This window comes from Haemaphysalis longicornis, unplaced genomic scaffold (assembly GCF_048455015.1).
Source record: "Haemaphysalis longicornis isolate Haplotype H1 unplaced genomic scaffold, Haemaphysalis longicornis Haplotype H1 scaffold_5, whole genome shotgun sequence".
Classification (NCBI taxonomy): domain Eukaryota; kingdom Metazoa; phylum Arthropoda; class Arachnida; order Ixodida; family Ixodidae; genus Haemaphysalis; species Haemaphysalis longicornis.
This window is the reverse complement of record NW_027526385.1, coordinates 90,510,648-90,527,721: the sequence shown is the minus strand read 5'-3', so window position 1 is coordinate 90,527,721 and position 17,074 is coordinate 90,510,648. Positions and strand designations below refer to the sequence as shown.

Sequence of the window (17,074 nt, the reverse complement as noted above, 5' to 3'; positions counted from 1 at the left end):
CAAGTGGCGTACCGCAGGGCTCCGTTCTGGGCCCCCTTCTTTTTTTCCATTTTCATCAACGATGTTGCTTCTTCCATTCAAAATTCATCTTTTTTGTTGCATGCTGATGATATGAAAATCTTCAGAGAAGTGCGTAATGTTCAGGACTGTAATTCTCTTCAGGCTGATATCGTGTCATTCCATCGTTGGTGCACCAAAAATGACTTAATTTTGAACCCCTCAAAAACTAAAGTTGTTTCCTATAGTAGGAAAACTCAACAGCTGCAATACTCCTATAAAATAGCAAGCACTGCACTGCCGAGGGTGACCGAAATTCGGGACTTGGGAGTACTATTTGATTCTTCTCTGACTTTCTCTTCCCACGTTACACAAATTACCGGACGCTCTCTTCGATGTCTGGGTGCTGTTTGCAGGTATTCTAGAGAGTTTAAAAGTCCTCTTCCTTTCTTAAAGTTGTATTCCGCTCTCTGCTTACCTCTTCTCGGATACGGTTCTGTTGTTTGGAATGGAACTTGCAAGTCCAATAGTGACCGCAACGAAAGGGTTCAAAATAAGTTCCTTTCTAACTTTAGGCACCGTTTCCGTCATGTGCAAGAAGACGCAAACGGCAGCAGGTCTTGTCTCAAAAGTATTCCTTCCCTTTGGTGTCGACGAATGAGAGCTGACATTATCTTTCTTTATAAACTTGTTCATGGTGATATTTTGTGTGATGACTTGGTTGCACTTATCAATGTCAACTTGCCGAACAAACTTTTCCGAAGATTTCGAACTTTCAGAACAGATGCTTTAAGTAGACGACGCTCGTCCATCTGCAGAATAGAATGTGCATATAGTGAATATTCCGATCGTCTTGATATAGTCCAGAGCTCTTTGTCTTTGTTCTCTAATGAAGTGAAAACTGTTGCAGCTTAAGTGCATTTATGTCATTTATGTGGCGTATTTCTGTTCCGTATTTATTCTATGCAAATCATCATCTTGCTTGTTTGTTTTTCACTTTTCCTGATTTTGTGTTGCTTGAATTTCTGTCGGTTTAAGTGTCAGTGCTTGTAACGCTGAACTTCGTTTTTCCATTTTGAAACTTCCTAAGATCTTGTTACAAAACCTTTGTTTTATGTGTATAATCTATCTCCGTCATGTTCATTGAGTATTTGCTTGTGTATTTTCAATTTTTCACGTGCCCTCAACGTTTTGCTGGCCGGGTGTCATGGCTATTAACACTAGGCTTTTTTTTGCTGTTTTGCTTTCTGAGATCTCTGTAACTATTTTTACTTTATTGTTTCTTTCATATATTAGGTTTTCTGTGTTGTATTGTCTTGATTTTAGTTTGTTTTTATGAATGCTGGTATATGGTGTACCAGTACCAAGACCCTAGGGTTGTTCCTGGGCACCGAAAATAAAGGTTGATTGATTGATTGATTGATTGATTGATTGATTGATTGATTGATTGATTGATTGATTGATTGATTGATTGATTGATTGATTGATAATTATTTGAAGGCCATAGCTTGCAACACTGTTTTTTTGCTTTTTTTCTGAATTTCTGTAAGTATTTTTAGTTTATTTTTTCTGTCATATCGAGGACTTTGCGTGTTGTGCGTGCTGTTCTACGTTTCTTTTAATAATGTTTTGTATATGGTGTGCTAGCACCAAGACCTTAGGGTTGTTCCTGGGCACCGGAAATAAAGGTTGATTGATTGATTGATTGATTGATTATTATTATTATTATATTATTATTATTGGAGCTTTGGCTGGAATACACATGACTTCAGTGAAAGGCTGACGGCTTCGCTTTAAAGTAGCATTGATGGGAGTTTTAACTGGCCTACAGACGTCGATGAAAGGATGAAAGCTTCTCTTTAAAATAGCGTTGATTCTAGTTAGCGCACATGAAAAAAATCGCTCGTGACAAACTCACTCGAACAGTGGCGCGCGGAGTAGTAGAGTGGTAAAGTAAGCGAATGCCGTCAGTAGCACCCAGAAGACCTCGCACCACAACACTCGCAAGAAGGCACACAGAACACGTGTTCCAGCACTTGGGCCAGTCCTGGAAAAGAATGCATTGTCATAGGCAGGCATCCCCTATACCTTTCTCCACGAGGTTTCTCATTGCACTGCAGCAAAAAAATCAGAGAGAAAGAACTGTACGCCAAAGAAAGTGATATAAAATAAAATCTCGATAAACAGGAATCGCTTAAACGGAATTGCCGCGTAAACGGAACAGTAGCCTGTAAGTTGGTTCGTTTTTTATTCAGAAAACGTAAAAAAAACTACCGGTAATCGGAACTGAAATTTCCGCGTCACCGTGTAAACAGAACCAGAAATCTTGTGAAACCCATTGGCATGAGAATCAGTTTTTTACTGTTCCGGCTCTTTCGTTCTGGTTTTTTTTTTTTCTCCGAGTTTGTTTTTTTAGCCTCGTTGGCCTCGCAAGCCTCGTCTCGTTAACGGTCAGCCGTGTTAGCGCAACGAATGCAACATCGCAGTTCTTTTTCCAGTCGTTTGAACTCGATTCAAGACGCCGAGGTTACAGGGCTTAGTTTCTGCCGCCTCGTTCGTGCCTTCATGGGGCTATTCGCCCTTCATTACCGCGCTGCCGCCTTCTAAATTCGCTGGCTCGCAAACATGTGCGAAGTTGAGACCTCTACCATCCGTGAAGATGCAGTTTCAAGGACTCAAACAAAAATAATTGATGCGTTTTGAAGTGCACAGCGACTCATTGTTACCAAATCAACGTTGTGAATGCTGTGCCTAAACCTCTTGTGGTTTTCTTGCTTTCTGAAACATTATGAGCTACATGCACCTTCTAGTGCTTAGAGTTCCATGAAATGGTATAAGAGTGTGTGCGCACATAAATTTGCACTTTCACACATATATCTCAATAAACAGAACTCCTGTTAAACGGAACTAATTTTTACGGTCCCCTGAAGTTCCGTTTATTGAGAGCTTACTGTATATGAATATTATAAAAACGTTACCAGGTCATCTAAGCATTTTTTATGATCTAGGTTATGGAAGAACGCGAGTGTCCAACTGCAGAACATTTAGTTTTATTACAGTCGTTACCTTTTCTTTCCGCTTTTTCTTCCTCCATATTTACTCACAATATTAACACTTGCTGGCCGTAATACGTGCGGCATTATCAGATACCCCGGGTTATAGTTACTTCTGCAGTGTACCGCGCACGTGAGCCCGCGCCTCAGGAGCAGCGCCCGGCGTCGTCCAGGCTTGGGCGTAACGCTCGCAAAAATGGTGGTGGCGGCAAAACGTTTATTGAGCCAAAGGGAAGGGGTAGAAGGGCATGGTTAGCCTTCTAAAATACAAAAAAAAACAGTCTACGCGAGTCTGTTCCTCAATAGAGCAGCTCAAAGCAGCTCGCGCTACAGACGCCTAGTTGGCGAAGCCGGTTACCGCCGGTTCTAGCGCGTGCTGACGTGTTCCGCTTTGAAGAAATGTGAAATCCTGCGGGCAAAACCATCCGGGCCCGCCACTCATGCATGAGGAAGACGACGATGTAGATGGATATGACGATGACGACTACTACCCCAGTCAAACGCGATGACGGAACATGTAAATAAACAATTTTAAGCGTAATGCAATGGGTAATGGTGTGTTTAGTCCTTCATGGAAAGAAATCCTCCCGGTGAACCAAGGTTCAAGCCTTGCGGGACTTAGTGCAAGCTTCACCAATTTTCTTCCCCACATAGCTATGAGCCATACGTGTCGAAACAAAGCTTATTAATTTGGATTTAATTTTGTAGCATCGTAATTTCTCGTGCCCGAACGGCTCGTGCTAAGTTGAGGCAGCGTGTCTTCTTGTCTTTGCTTTTTGGTTCGTTGAAGCCGCTCGGGATCCATCTCTTATGCGGATACCCTTATCACGTCTCTCTTCCACGCCGCCTACAACTCGTCTTTTCCATTTGCTAATGCAACTTCAAATGAGTCGTGTATGTCTAAATAAAAGAACAGTGGTACTCTCGCTCATGAGGTTTCTTCAGGGTGAAACAATGTGGACATGCATCAGCTATGCCAGCAGATTTAGTACTTTGGAACGGTATATATACTTCTTGGTGAAGCATTCTTTCCCAAGTACTTTATTCTTTGAGTAGTGGAACATTTTCTCTGGCATCATACCGCCATTTTCTGGGGCATATTTTGGGCAGGACATTGAATTGGCGACCTATATACGTACTCGAGCTGGTATGTGCGTAATTTGGTAGGTACGTCCTCGAAGCTGGCCCACGGAGGTCGAGAAGTTTGTCAGTTCATTTATAAGAGGTGGACGTGCGCTGCGTGCACCGGCGCGCGAGCCGAGATCGTGCGCTGGACGGCGGTCGAGGCGGGGGCACCATCGCTCGGTTCAGTAGGGTACCTACCCCTTGCATGACAGACATCAACGGACATTGCGAGCGCAAGAACAGCTCCGGTGTTAGTATTTCCGAGGTTGCTCCTAAAGTTGATAAGAATGAGTGGGCGAAATCCTGATTATACCTTTCAGCAACCTACCATTGAACCTTCGGTTGACCCTTTCGTCTGCGCTCGCCAACCCTAGACCAACCCCCTGGACAGCACGCTCCGAAGCCCGTTGCGCTCGCTAGCCACCGCCAGTACCCGGCGCGCGCTGCGTCACATTCTCTGAGAGCCGTCATTCAACCTTCTTCTCACGCTGCTGTTTGTCTTTGATGACGAGCTTCCCAATGCTCATGATCCCCATCTCGCGAAAATTAAAAATTTTAATGGGTAGCATTCTTTTCCGAGTACCCCCACGGCCAAGAGCGTGTAACGCACTGCATTTCCACAAAAATGTAGATTTCGCGAAAGTTCCAACTGTAATCGTTAGAATAACGGAAATGGATATGATTGGTCGTACGAAGTTCTGAAAAACTAAAAAATAACAAAAATATAAAAAATTAAGGAAAATGTCAAAATCTATACCGCATGGCATTTCCACAATAATGTAGATTTTGCGAAAGTTTCTTTTGTAATCGTTGTATTACCTAAATGGAAATACTTAGTTGAACGAAATTTTGAAAAGTTTTAAAAAAAGAAAAACATTAAATTATTACGGAAAATGGCGAACCGTGTAACGCCCTGCATTTCCACAATATTGCAGATTTCGCGAAAGTTCCGAACGTAATCGCTCAATAACGTAAATGCAGATAATTGGCCGAGTGAAATTTTAAGACTAAAAAATAACAATATTATAAACAATTACGGAAAAATTGAAGCCGTGCCACTCAAGGTGAAAGCTGTCGGAAGTGCATAGCAGTGATTCGGCATAACTGGCTGTAGCGCCGTTCTCCGCTAAGTGTTTTTTGATTGTGGGGTTTAACGCGCCGACGCAACGCAGGCGATGAGGCGCGCCGTAGTGGAGGGCTCCGGATTAATATTGACCACCTGGACCACCTCCGCTAAGTGTTACCACCAAATGTAATTCCAATTTCCCGCCTTCGCTGTGCTCGCGCGCCCTCTGCCTGAAACTGCGCCATTGGGAGTTCTGTTCTCGTTGTGCTTTTTTCCCCGGACGTGCCGGCGTCGCAATGCCACATTTTGCGTTGTGGCCGGCGTCGCACTGCCACAATGGGCGTCCTTAACTAAAGGAACGCGGGCGATACCGGTTAATTAGGTATATTTTTTCTCAAATGTACCTATAGTTTTCTTTGCGGTAAACAACGGGCAGATGTAGGACAAGCGCCATCGTTTCACGAGTTTCGAACGCTTATGGCTATATAAACCGCTTGGCTTTCGAAGCCTCTGGGGTACGCCGCGAACAACAGCATTACCCCGGGACGCCGCCTTGGTGCTCTTGTACTTGGTTGCAGCGAGCAAGCTAGGACGACAAGGCGAGCGTCTAAAGTGCTCTGCACTTAAAAAGAGTTACCGCATGGCATTTCCACAATAATGTAGACTTCGCCAAAGTTTCACCTGTAGTAGTTACAATAGTGTAATTGGAGATAATTGGTAGAACAGGATTTAGAAAAAAACAAAAAAATGGCTGGAAAAACTCACACTCACGACAGGTAACATACGAATTCTATGCATTAGATGATAATTCTCTGAATTTCTGCAGAATTCTTTTTTGGAGGACCTACTTTCTCCTCGACCCAACTCGCGTGACTGAAACAGTGAGATTAGGCTTTCGCGCTAAATTAAAAGCAGCGTGCATGTCTTACCAGTTTTTCTTCGGTGGCGTGTACAGGCGGCTGATCATGAGCCGGCACTTGACCCGCCTTATTGTTGGGCGAATATCGTTTTCAACAAGCTTTGATAGACGCGCTACGTTTATGATGTGCCTCCATGAAACAAAGCAAAAATATGCGAATATCAGAAAAAATTGTTGTTTTCAAGCTTTTTGACACTAAGCATAACAACAACTACACTAGCAGTAAATACAACGGTTGAGGTTGCTGCCGGGACTTGTACAAAAGCGACCTGAGTTGCAACCACTTGTCTTTAAAGCCGAATTGCTTATTGTGCTTAGTATGGTGCATAGGCTGTGTATTGTGTAGTTGATTCTCTCTAATACAGTGAAACCCCCCTGATACTTCCCCCCGGACTTACGACGACCCGCCTCTTACGACGGATCACCGCGGTCCTGGCAAACTCCCCGCAGAAACAATGCATTAAAAACCCCGTTGATATAACGCTCGGGTGCACGCGGTCCGCTTCGTACGACGGACCCTGGCGCGGATAACCCGGCGCTTTTGCCATATTTTACACCATTTCGCCGCATCCTCCTGACCTTCTTTATTCTTAACCCCCGTTTGACGCTGCTTGATGTACAAAGGTCCACAGGCGGGCCACACCACTTACTGAACAGACGCAAGCAAGCAGGCGGGTACTCGTCAGTGGGAGTTAACCAGCGACGGCACCACGCGGCAGCAGTACGCCAACGCGCCAACCACGAGAAGTCTGAGTTCATGTGGCAGGTTGACCGTGAATTTAAAGCTGCCGTTGCACCGCCGACGAACGCGAAAACACACACGACGCAACCCCATGGCGGTGACCGAACAGCCGCTTTCCCCGCCCGCTCGATCTAAGTTTCCTCGTTCACTATGCTCTTTCTCCCTGTATATTTGCTCTTTCCTTATCAGTGTCTTTCAAGGTCACGTTGTCACTCCGCTCTTTTCTTTGCTATAGTGCTTCAATTCACGCGCGGCCGCCGCAAGGGTGGAACAAAATACAGGAGGCAATGAGTGGATATGTGTACCCCTTGGCACGGCCCTGTTGGGTCACTCCCTGGCTGCCGCAGCAAGTCACCGTAGCAAGACCGCGCTATAATTTCTGGCGCAGCATGGTTTACTCGAGAAGTGTGAATTATTTTATCTATTTCGCATTGCTTGGTCTTGTGGGAAACGAAAACAGCTTTGTATTGAGCACTATGACCCAATAGCGATAGCACGGGACTGTTCAAAGGGTGTCTCCACCCACCATGTACCCGTCTCTTGTTCATCTCCACCCTGTACTATCGTTCGTTTCCCTTGGCCTTGCAGTTTCACACTCGCCGTTTCTCCTCTGAATTTGCTCGACCACGTCGGCCTGATATCGCGTAGCGCGGTGCTTGGTTGACGGGCTAACTCGACACCATAAACAGCAGGGGGCACAACATAGCGTTGCTTTTCTTTAAGTTTTGATTTCAGCTTAAGGTTCGCCAATCAGGCGCGAATGCGCTAAATATGGTAGTTTAAATACGTTTGTAGCCCACCTGTCACGTGAGACCGTCTACAATGCCGGCATTTACCCGTACCCCGATCGTACGACACCCCTGTCATACGACGCTTTCTCGCGGTCCCTTGAAAGTCGTATTATCGGGGTTCCACTGTAGATGTAACTTAATCACCATGACCAATGCGTATTATCACAATCCCCAGTGAAGATAGGGTTAAATAACTGGTAAAGAAATCACCGTTTTCCAGCATTAAGTTAATGATTCGAGATATTGAATACCCTTCCCGAGGTTTTCTGCGCTGTAAATGCATCCCCGCAGCAAGAAAACGATGATAAGTTCAATAGGGCTGTACTTACCTAATCGCAGACAATCCCGCCATTCTACCAAATGGGCTAAACGATTCTTCGTCTGTGGCTGCATTTACCTTTGCGAAAGGTAGGAAAAGTTCAGAGCACACGTCAAAAAGGAACGTCCAAATTCCTCGCATTTGACAGAAATATTTATTCTTGTTTGAATATCTGATAAACTATCTTATCGTCACTAACAGCTAGAGCCCTATCTGATCAAGGTTTGCGCAACATGCGCAGAGCTAACGAGACGTAGTCAACTATACTTTTTTGTGCAGACTGCAAGGCACGGACAAACCCGGTATCTGATGAAGGATGGATGAGATATTGTAAGAAGAAACTTTGCAGCTATATTGTGCCATGAGCCTGCAAAATGCCAGCCTGCTTCGAATCCCATAGAAGAGGTATGTCAATGGTCTTAAGAACGGCCGACTCACCAGCCTAAACTTTGTAGTGTATACCCTGTCAAACAAGTTGTTCTTAACTCTTTCGTGACCACTGAAAAATGGCTAATTTTGAGTGCTTCCTTAAAACTTTTGTGGTCTTGAGCTACTGGAAACATTTAGCACTGCCATCCATGAAATTGTAGTTTATAGATGTCTTTTTCAAACACATAACCGCAGTTTTGTGAAAGGTGTAATTATTGGCAGTTTATTGTTCAACGAAACAAAAAAAAATGGAGAAAAAAGTATACACAAAACACAAATAGGCATGTTTACTAAGCCTAAAAATTATTTCAGGAACTGTAAGATATGCCAATTGTTTCTACGTTTCTAAGCGATCATTCAATATATATACGTCAATGCTGTACGCCAAGTTCTGAATTCTTGCGGGCCCACCACCCTAACCACCATGACGGCTGTGCCACTTCGCGAAGCCACTCGAGCGTCAGTCGGTCTCTATAAAATATGCATCCAAGCATGTTTGTTTGCGTTCTAACCCCAAATCCTTATCACTGCAGCGGTAAAAACCAAGAAAGAAGTCAGCGCTCTTCAGAAGTAGCGTGCGTAAACCCGCAGCGCTAATTTTACACCAGCGCCTGGCAATCTTGAAGGGGATAATGCGTTAAGGCGCGGCGGTGCATTAGGCAAACTATCCCTGCCGCATGTTGTCCAGACCCCACTCATGAAAGTAATACCGCAGTCGTGAGATATTAGGCACGTTTTTGTTTATAAATACAAGGCGAAGACAAAAACGAACCTTCCGTGGCCGCACCTGTCGAAGTGTGGGGCTGTTGAATGGGTGTGTTTGGCTGTGTGTGTTCATCAGAAAAGGGTGTGTTCATCAGAAATAAAATCTGAAGTATCCAAATCGTTGCTGGAGTCATCACTGTTGCTAGAATGAAACAAATCAGCAGCAGCAGCGGCCGAAGTACATGATACAGCTGTCTGCCTGTGCAGAGCCCGCGGGGAAACAGGACGCCATTTTCATCCGATTTGCCGCTAACTTGTATTCAAATTTCATTCGCGACGCCGTTTACCCACGTTAAATGTAAACAAACGGCAATGAAAGTGAGAAAGGGGTTTCCAATGAACACGCCAGATGGCGTCAGTTTTCTGACTAGCTTAAGGCCCCCCAAAATACTAGACTAGCGCCGTTTTTACTTTTTTGCGGGAGGATAATTTTGAAAATCATCGTTCCCCAGTGAACGATGGCCTACGGCGTCGTCACGAAAGATTTAAGCCACGTAAGCGACACCCAAGATATCGAATATTCAAGAGAACATGGTGACTTTTCAAAACGCTCCTCACAACTGCGAACGCACGCATGTCTTCCATTAATTAAAACAGGTAGTCGAGAAATTCGTATATTGAGGCATTGCACATCATGCTTATATATTTGGAAAAAAGCGCATGGTAAAGTGGTCGCAGCATCAGTAACGGCAACATTGAGACACCAGGGAATAACACACGTACAAAGCGTTCTTGAGTACATGTGCTGGGAATGTACGGTCACAAAAATCCTTGTGAGATGAGTGAGGAGTTTCCATTCCGGTGGAGCTTCAGTGAAGGCTATACCACCTCAGCTATATTATCTACTACTTTTGTTTACTGAGTGTTTGAAAACTTCATGGGAAGATGTGAAGGATGCCAGAAAATATTTGAGCCAGTTCAGATTATCCTTTTGAGCCAGTTCAGATTAGCCAGTTGATTTGATCCTTTTTGGTAGATCAAAAAAGGCCTGCAAATAACGCTTCAGGAGCTGTACTATAGAAAAAAAGTCGTATGGGAAAAAATGAGCAAAAAAACACAAAAAGTGTAATGTTAGACCGATATGCCGAAAAGCTGCCTAGAGGAAGTGGATAGTAGAAGAGTTCATACTCTAAAACCTAGAAAAAGTGCATGATAGGCTATTCCGGGCAAGTTGTCAGTGCTCATCCACGCCGTGAAAGAAATCACGCGCAAATAATAATCAGCTGTGGCGCTTCTAGCAAGCACCGTACATTTAGGTCAGGCCACCTCTCTGATCCAAACAACGGCATAGAACCAAGCCGCACCAGCGTTGATGGTTAGTTTTATGGTAGAGAAATTTGGGGTCTTAATTAGGTGCACCTAAAGGACGTCAGGCCCACGAGTGGTTGAAAGGAAGACCATGTGAGTCAGGCTTATTGTTAGGAAAGCAGCGACTTGAATTAGGAAACATAACTGGGTAAAGGAACCCTGCAACACTTCGTTTAAACGCTTTCACTTCTTCCGTCTTGACTGAAAGCCTTTTGAATGCTATAGTTATGAACAGCACGGAGCGGCACTGCAGGGGATAAAAAACTATCGGCCTTCTGTGGTGGTGGTGGTGGTGGTGATGTTTATTCACGGGTGGACCTAGCCTTGCGTGGTATGCCGGCAATTGCTCACCCGATCAACCCCTTTTTACCGCTATGCGCGGGAATTCACCATGACTCGCTGAGGCATGTGACACGTAAAAATTGCAGGATCAAACGAAAGATGTCCCTCCTCGTGATCCAATGGCCTTCCGGGAAAATTAAATCGTTCAAAGACGCATGCGCAGCGGCCATCCTTCGCAGTTCTTTAAACAAAGCTAACCGCTCCTTCGCATGCTCTCGGCAGTCCATAATAAAATGACCGATGTCGCCTGTAGCACCACACTTTCCACACAGAGGGGAAGCGATAATGTTCAGCTTATGGAGCCACGCCGGTGTCCGCGCTGAGTTGGTCCGGATGTGGAACAGTAAGGTTGCCTCTGTCCCCTTCATTCCTTTTGTGACACAAGGTCGATGTTATGGTCGCCAAAGAAAGCGGAAATGATCTTGTATGATTGTTTTTAAAATGCGCCGTTCATCTAGAGCCACCTTAAGAAGACGAGTGCATGATGTCGCTTCACGAGCCAACAGGTCCGCAGCCTCGTTTCCAAGCACTCCTACGTGGGAAGGGACCTACTGGAAGCGAACGCAAAATCCGTTTTCCTTTATCTGCTGAAGAAGACGCAGGGAGCGTTGGCAAATTTTATCTGCTGGAAATTCAAGCTGCAAGAGTTGTAGGGCCGACTTGGAGTCCGTTAGAATTACCGCATGCTGCACCCGAAGCGATTTGATCTTTTTCAAGGCCGCCTCGATCACTAAGCACTCTGCCGTTGTTGATGACGTCAACTGGTCAATGCGAGCCGCCCAGGAAACGTTCATGCCGGGAATCACAAAGGCCGCTGCGCTGGTATCGGCTTCTCTGTCGACCGATACGTCCGTGAACACATGAACACAATCTCTGTACGACCGGTCCAAGTGCTCAAGTGCTAACATTCTCGCTTCCATCACTGGTGTATATCTCTTCGAGCGGATGCCCGGCATGGTGAGCTGACACTCCAAACTCTCGAAAGACCACGGTGGCTCCAAGCGATGTTGGTTCTTCGCCGTTGCGGGTAGACAATGCTGAGAGTGTTGAGCGCCGCGTATATGCGAGATTCCACCCTTAGGCGGAGACGCCTGAGCAAGGCCTTTCCGACTGCGGACTCTCCCAGCCGGACAAGCTGCAAGAGCAACCGCTGAGACGCCATCAAACGAAGAGGTGGAAAATGGGACTCTTCCAGGATTTTTTGTTTGCCGCCGCCTGGGGAACTCCTAGGGATATCTTAACGCCCTGTCGGTGCAGCGCTTCCAGACGAGCATACTGGGACTCCAAGGGAGACAAAACAGGTAGCTGGTAAAGAACCCGATTCAAGATGAGCGCCGAGTGGAGCCTGAGCATAGAAGATGGGTGACTCCCCCAGTTAGATCCAGCAATTCGTCGAAGCACATTTAAGCTGGGAACCATGGACGTAACAAGCGAATCCACGGCCTGCCTCCAGAATAATTTATAGTCGGTGGTGACGCCGAGAAACTTCACACGAGTAGCTTGCCGGATTGGCAAGCCACCTAAAGTTAACTTGAGGCGCGTCGCTTTCCGTTTCTTTCCGGGAATAAAAATAAAGCAAGACTTTTCCGTGGAGACTGTTAGTCCCACCGAGGAGAGATATGCTTGTACCGTACGAATCACTCCTTGAGCAATCACAGCCAACCGCTTGTGTTGATAACCTGAGATCCAGATGCATATGTCGTTGGCATATATTGATAAGTGCACTCACTTGCAGTCCTTTTTTACGGCTCGAGGGAGGCCCGTCGTAGCCGCATTGAAAAGTGTAGGAGACAGAACACTTCCCTGTGGCACACCTCGCGATACACTTCTAGTGCTACTTAAAACATCTCCTAATCGCACCTGCATAGAGCGACCTGTGATGAAAGCGTGCACGAAGCGGAGGAGGTTTCCTGTCACGCCCATTTGTGACAGCTTTGGGATGATGCCGCTTTGTACGACATTGCCGTAGGCTTTAGACAGGTCAAAAAATAGCGCCAGTGTTGATAGTCTATAGGATCGCTGGTGTTCCACATGACTAACAAGATCGAGGACGCTGTCTTGTGCGCATCTGCGTTTCTTTGTGGCTTTTTTATGTAGCTATCAAATGCGGTTACTGCTGCAAAAGAGAAGAAGCTGCCAATAGTTGCTAGATTGCCGTAATGATACAATTGGAGTGCTCAAAGAACGCCTACATTAAGGAAAGAGAAAATCTCTTGATCAAGGTTCCACGTATCTGATGGGCACAGAGTCGTTATTTTCGGCTGAAATATTTTTTGACCTCCTACTCTAAGTACTGGATGTGTTGACTACGTCCTGAAACATTTCAGATTTTTAAAACACGTTGAATAAAAGTGCGGCAGGGCCTCCTAAAGATTATTTTATACAGCTGTGCTTGGCGTGTAATGCATTGGAAGAACAACCAGTGGATTGTTGTCGTAACAACCGGCTACCGGGGGCAGGAAGGCATAAATTTCCATGGACGGATGAGACGGCAAAATTCTGAAACCAAGATTTTATTAGGATAACGCAGAAAAGGAACGTTTTTAGGTCTACAAGGGGATTCTTTATTCGGCAGCGGACGTGTATAGGCGGATGATGAGGATTACATTGATAATGATGATGGCTGGTTGCATTGGTAGAGAAGGAGATGTTGATGAGGAGTGCAGAAAAGGCGTTGTCTACACCGAGAAACTTTGAAATGAGCTAATCTCTGTCACGTAGCACTTATTCCACGTGGGAACGGTAAATTACGGACATGGGAGAAAATCTAATTTTCTTTCAATGAGTCTATAACTTTTGATGAACAAGCTAAACGTAGCGTAGTTATGAACGGCAGCATTCAAGGAATAATAATAAAAGTCTTATAAAACGTAGGGGGGCGAATCCATGCAAAATACTGTCGCATTACAAAGCATGTTTGCCGACACCAAATAGACCTAAATCCGTATCTCCAACAGGCCGACTTATCCATTATGTAAATGCACTTGTCTCCAGACATGCATTGAGTTTCTTTAATTCCCAAAGAATGAATTCTCGGTGCGTAAAAATGGCAAGGTAGTTTTATTAGGACATGCGCCTGCAAAAATAAGGCTTAAGAAAGCCGGCCGGAAAAAAAGATGGCCTTTCGAGAAAGGTTGAGAGGGGCTGCAGACAGCTTTGCACTGTAGCTGCTGCTGTAGTGGTACGAGGTGGTCAATATGTTATATATCGTCTCCCAGGGGAACAACATGAGACAAGGCCAGCTCGACGGCATTGCAGTAAGCATGGTCTGATATGTTTTTATATAGCGGTATATCACTGCCTCTTTTTTTGGAGAGATTGAAGTTTAAGGCGGTGCTTTTCTGCATTTTTTCATGCGCTCAGATTAATAGTATTATCGTGTTCCCCCGTGCCTAAATTGTGCTGTTTTCTCAACTAAAGTTTTGTTTCCCTTCAAGTTTACGTTTCTTGGTGTTAAGATTACTACTTGCAGAGTATAAACAGCTTCTTGTGCTGTACAACGGATGTTTTCGCACATGCTCACATATCTCGCAAAGCATTGACGGCATGCCATGGAACATGGCTGCAGTCTATGCCAATCCTTAATGGTTTTTTTCTGTGTTCGCCTGGGTGTCTTTTCGATACTGGACGAATAAAATATAATATTTTATTCAAAATGAGTGCCGATTCACATCATTGATATTTGGCCATCCTTATCTCTTCCTTGCGTTCAAAGTAGCACCTATCCAAGTTTTCGCTGGTTGTTGCCATAAAAAGACTACTGAACTCACCGTATACATGGCTCTTGTAATATTGTCAGGGCTCTGCTTTTCTAGGGGTGTCAGTTAAACCAACTGATCACAAAAGTTCTAACCTGCGTCGGGGCTTTGTCGAGTACTGGGCCACTTCGAAAGCAGGCGCATAGAAAACTTCCGCAAGCTGCAAATGTCACCAATAAGCGCATGGTCGCATTAAATACATCTTGATTTTGGTGCCGACGATTATTCACCTGAAAAGAAATACAATTACATTGAGTGGGGTTGTGGTTGCAATTCAGTGAATTTTACTCCGCTAGCCAGCCGTTCAATCTCTGATAAGTTAACGAAACAAAAAATGTACATAGAAAAATAGGAGACTTGTCGTGCTGCTGAAATTACCATCCAACCACGCTCACCATCCCGTCTTTACCTTCACTTCAAGCGGCAAAGCTGATCATATTCAGCGTTTGGCGATAGGGGTCGTTTTTTTTGCCAACATGCCTCGCTTGCACACCTTTCGGCGGCGAAGGGCGAGAGTGAAGTGTACGTCTTGAATTGACTTGAAAACGCCTTGAAAACGCCTTGAACTGATTTACGCAAGACACCTGAGACCAAAATTTCTCTTTTAGACAGTCAAACAAACGCTGTCACTCTTAAAACTAAGATATCAAAGTCTCGTTACAATGCGGCCTAGATCAGAGACAGGCAGATAGAGGAATACGCGATTCACCGTCGCTGTCCGCTGCCGAAGGGTCTGCTAGGGAGATGTGTTATGCATAAAAGGTGACCTCCAGACCTAAGCGCTCAATGCTACCTGCTTTGCAGCTTGAAGTCAAGGGAAAGACACTGCCGTATACGGGGTTGGACGCGCACGCGCACAACGGTGTCTCGACACTGGAAGTGCAGCGTCAGATGGTGCGGCGACGCATTTTGCCACACGCTCTCGTGCCCCCCTTTATTTTCCCGCCCGGTCTACATGTAGTTTCTAGAGGAACAGCCGTCAATGGTCAAGACAAACAAAAATTATTCGTAACTGTAGCCGAAATTTTTTTTGGCACTAATGGCTTGTGGTAAAAAGCTTCGCTGGTCATATCCTTTCGCAGGGCGGACATGTAGATTAAATTCTTTTCCTTCGCGATGAGCCCGTATGTAGATTTTACCCTAATACACAGCAATGTTAGACGCATAAAGAATAAATGCGACAAATATGCAGTAGTATGACGCAGACTGGGAATGAATTACAGGTAACCAAGCTGTGCATCTAAGAGCAGCAATAAAAACTACCAGTGATAAGACTCAGACTTGAACTGAATTACGGATAACCAAGCTATGTATCCAGGAGCAGCAATAAAAACTACCAGTGATACAGGACAATGCAGATTACCGGATTAGATGTCAAGAAAACCTATGTTCTCACCCGGTGATTTGCTAGTCCTTCCGTCCACAGCCGGAGATCGGTGAGAGTAGCAACGAAGCAACAAGCATGGACCAAGCATGGCAAATTTGAAGCGCAGAATCCTCTCCAACGCTGACATACCACACTTACTGTGATCCAGCACTGGTAAAACAGCAGAAACTTGAACTTAGACTTTATAAAACCGGTCTGTCCGCTACATTTACAGCACCCTTCACCCAAACAGAGTAATCACTGTGAAACAAAGGTCGTTTATCTTCCGCAGCCTTGTGCGTAATTCACCACCCGGTATTTGCAGGAACCGTTACTGTCTGCCCGTTTGGAACAACGCAGTGTTTAGACTGCCGTGTTATAGCACTGAGCTCCCCGCTGCAGCAATGGCTAGAGTGCCGTGCGACGACTTTAGAACTTTTAAGACTGTGCTGACACGCGCTAGAACATGTGCCCTTGTGGTGTAGTGGTTCTGTGTTATCTTCCTGTTAGTAAGGATGGTACTTCGACTCATGCTCTTGCAGCCGTTATTGGTTTATCTCTTCAGTTTTAATTACAGTTTTCATGGCTTGGGTAGATTTCTGTGTTTTAAAAGATGTTTCTTCAGTTTGTCATATTAAGTTGGGATAGACTACGATACGGTAATGGAGGGCGAATTAGTGTCAGACGCAGCTTTTTTTCGTCGAAACACCAGTAGACGTCGCTTTAGTGCAGTGCTTATAGTACCGTCGTACGGCACACTAGACACTGCCTTGGAACAATGTCAGCCAGTGTTTAAAATTTTACTTGGCCTTTCCAGGTACTTTTTCGAACTTAGAGTAAAACCGTATAATTTGTCGTACCAGCCGCGGTTCCAAAGGACAACACTAAGCTACCAAAAAACACACCTATACTTGAAGACCTGTCCTCAAGGTCTAAGCACAAGCCTACCCAGACGGGCACTAAGTTCAAAATGATGATGATGATGATGATGATGCTTGGTAAAATGACGTAGCCAGTGAGGGGATCGGCCCTGCTGTCCGCCATGTCCTAATCCATCTCGTGCCACTGTTCCCACCATTATCATCCTGATACGC

At 45.2% G+C, this 17,074-nt stretch overlaps 1 protein-coding gene across 5 annotated transcripts in view; it reads right to left on the bottom strand.

Annotated features, from left to right (window-relative positions):
* The window catches only part of LOC144138568 (multidrug resistance protein mrp-7-like), an 82,755-nt gene that overhangs the window by 51,661 nt on the left and 14,020 nt on the right, over positions 1–17,074 (bottom strand). For all 5 annotated transcript variants that reach the window (XM_077670919.1, XM_077670918.1, XM_077670920.1 and 2 more), the window contains 5 exons: positions 16,011–16,151; positions 14,710–14,844; positions 8,023–8,090; positions 6,171–6,290; positions 1,916–2,044 (listed from right to left, as the gene is read on the bottom strand). In XM_077670919.1, coding sequence (XP_077527045.1) covers positions 1,916–2,044; positions 6,171–6,290; positions 8,023–8,090; positions 14,710–14,844; positions 16,011–16,151 — 593 coding nt within the window. The remainder of the gene's footprint in view (positions 1–1,915; positions 2,045–6,170; positions 6,291–8,022; positions 8,091–14,709; positions 14,845–16,010; positions 16,152–17,074) is intronic.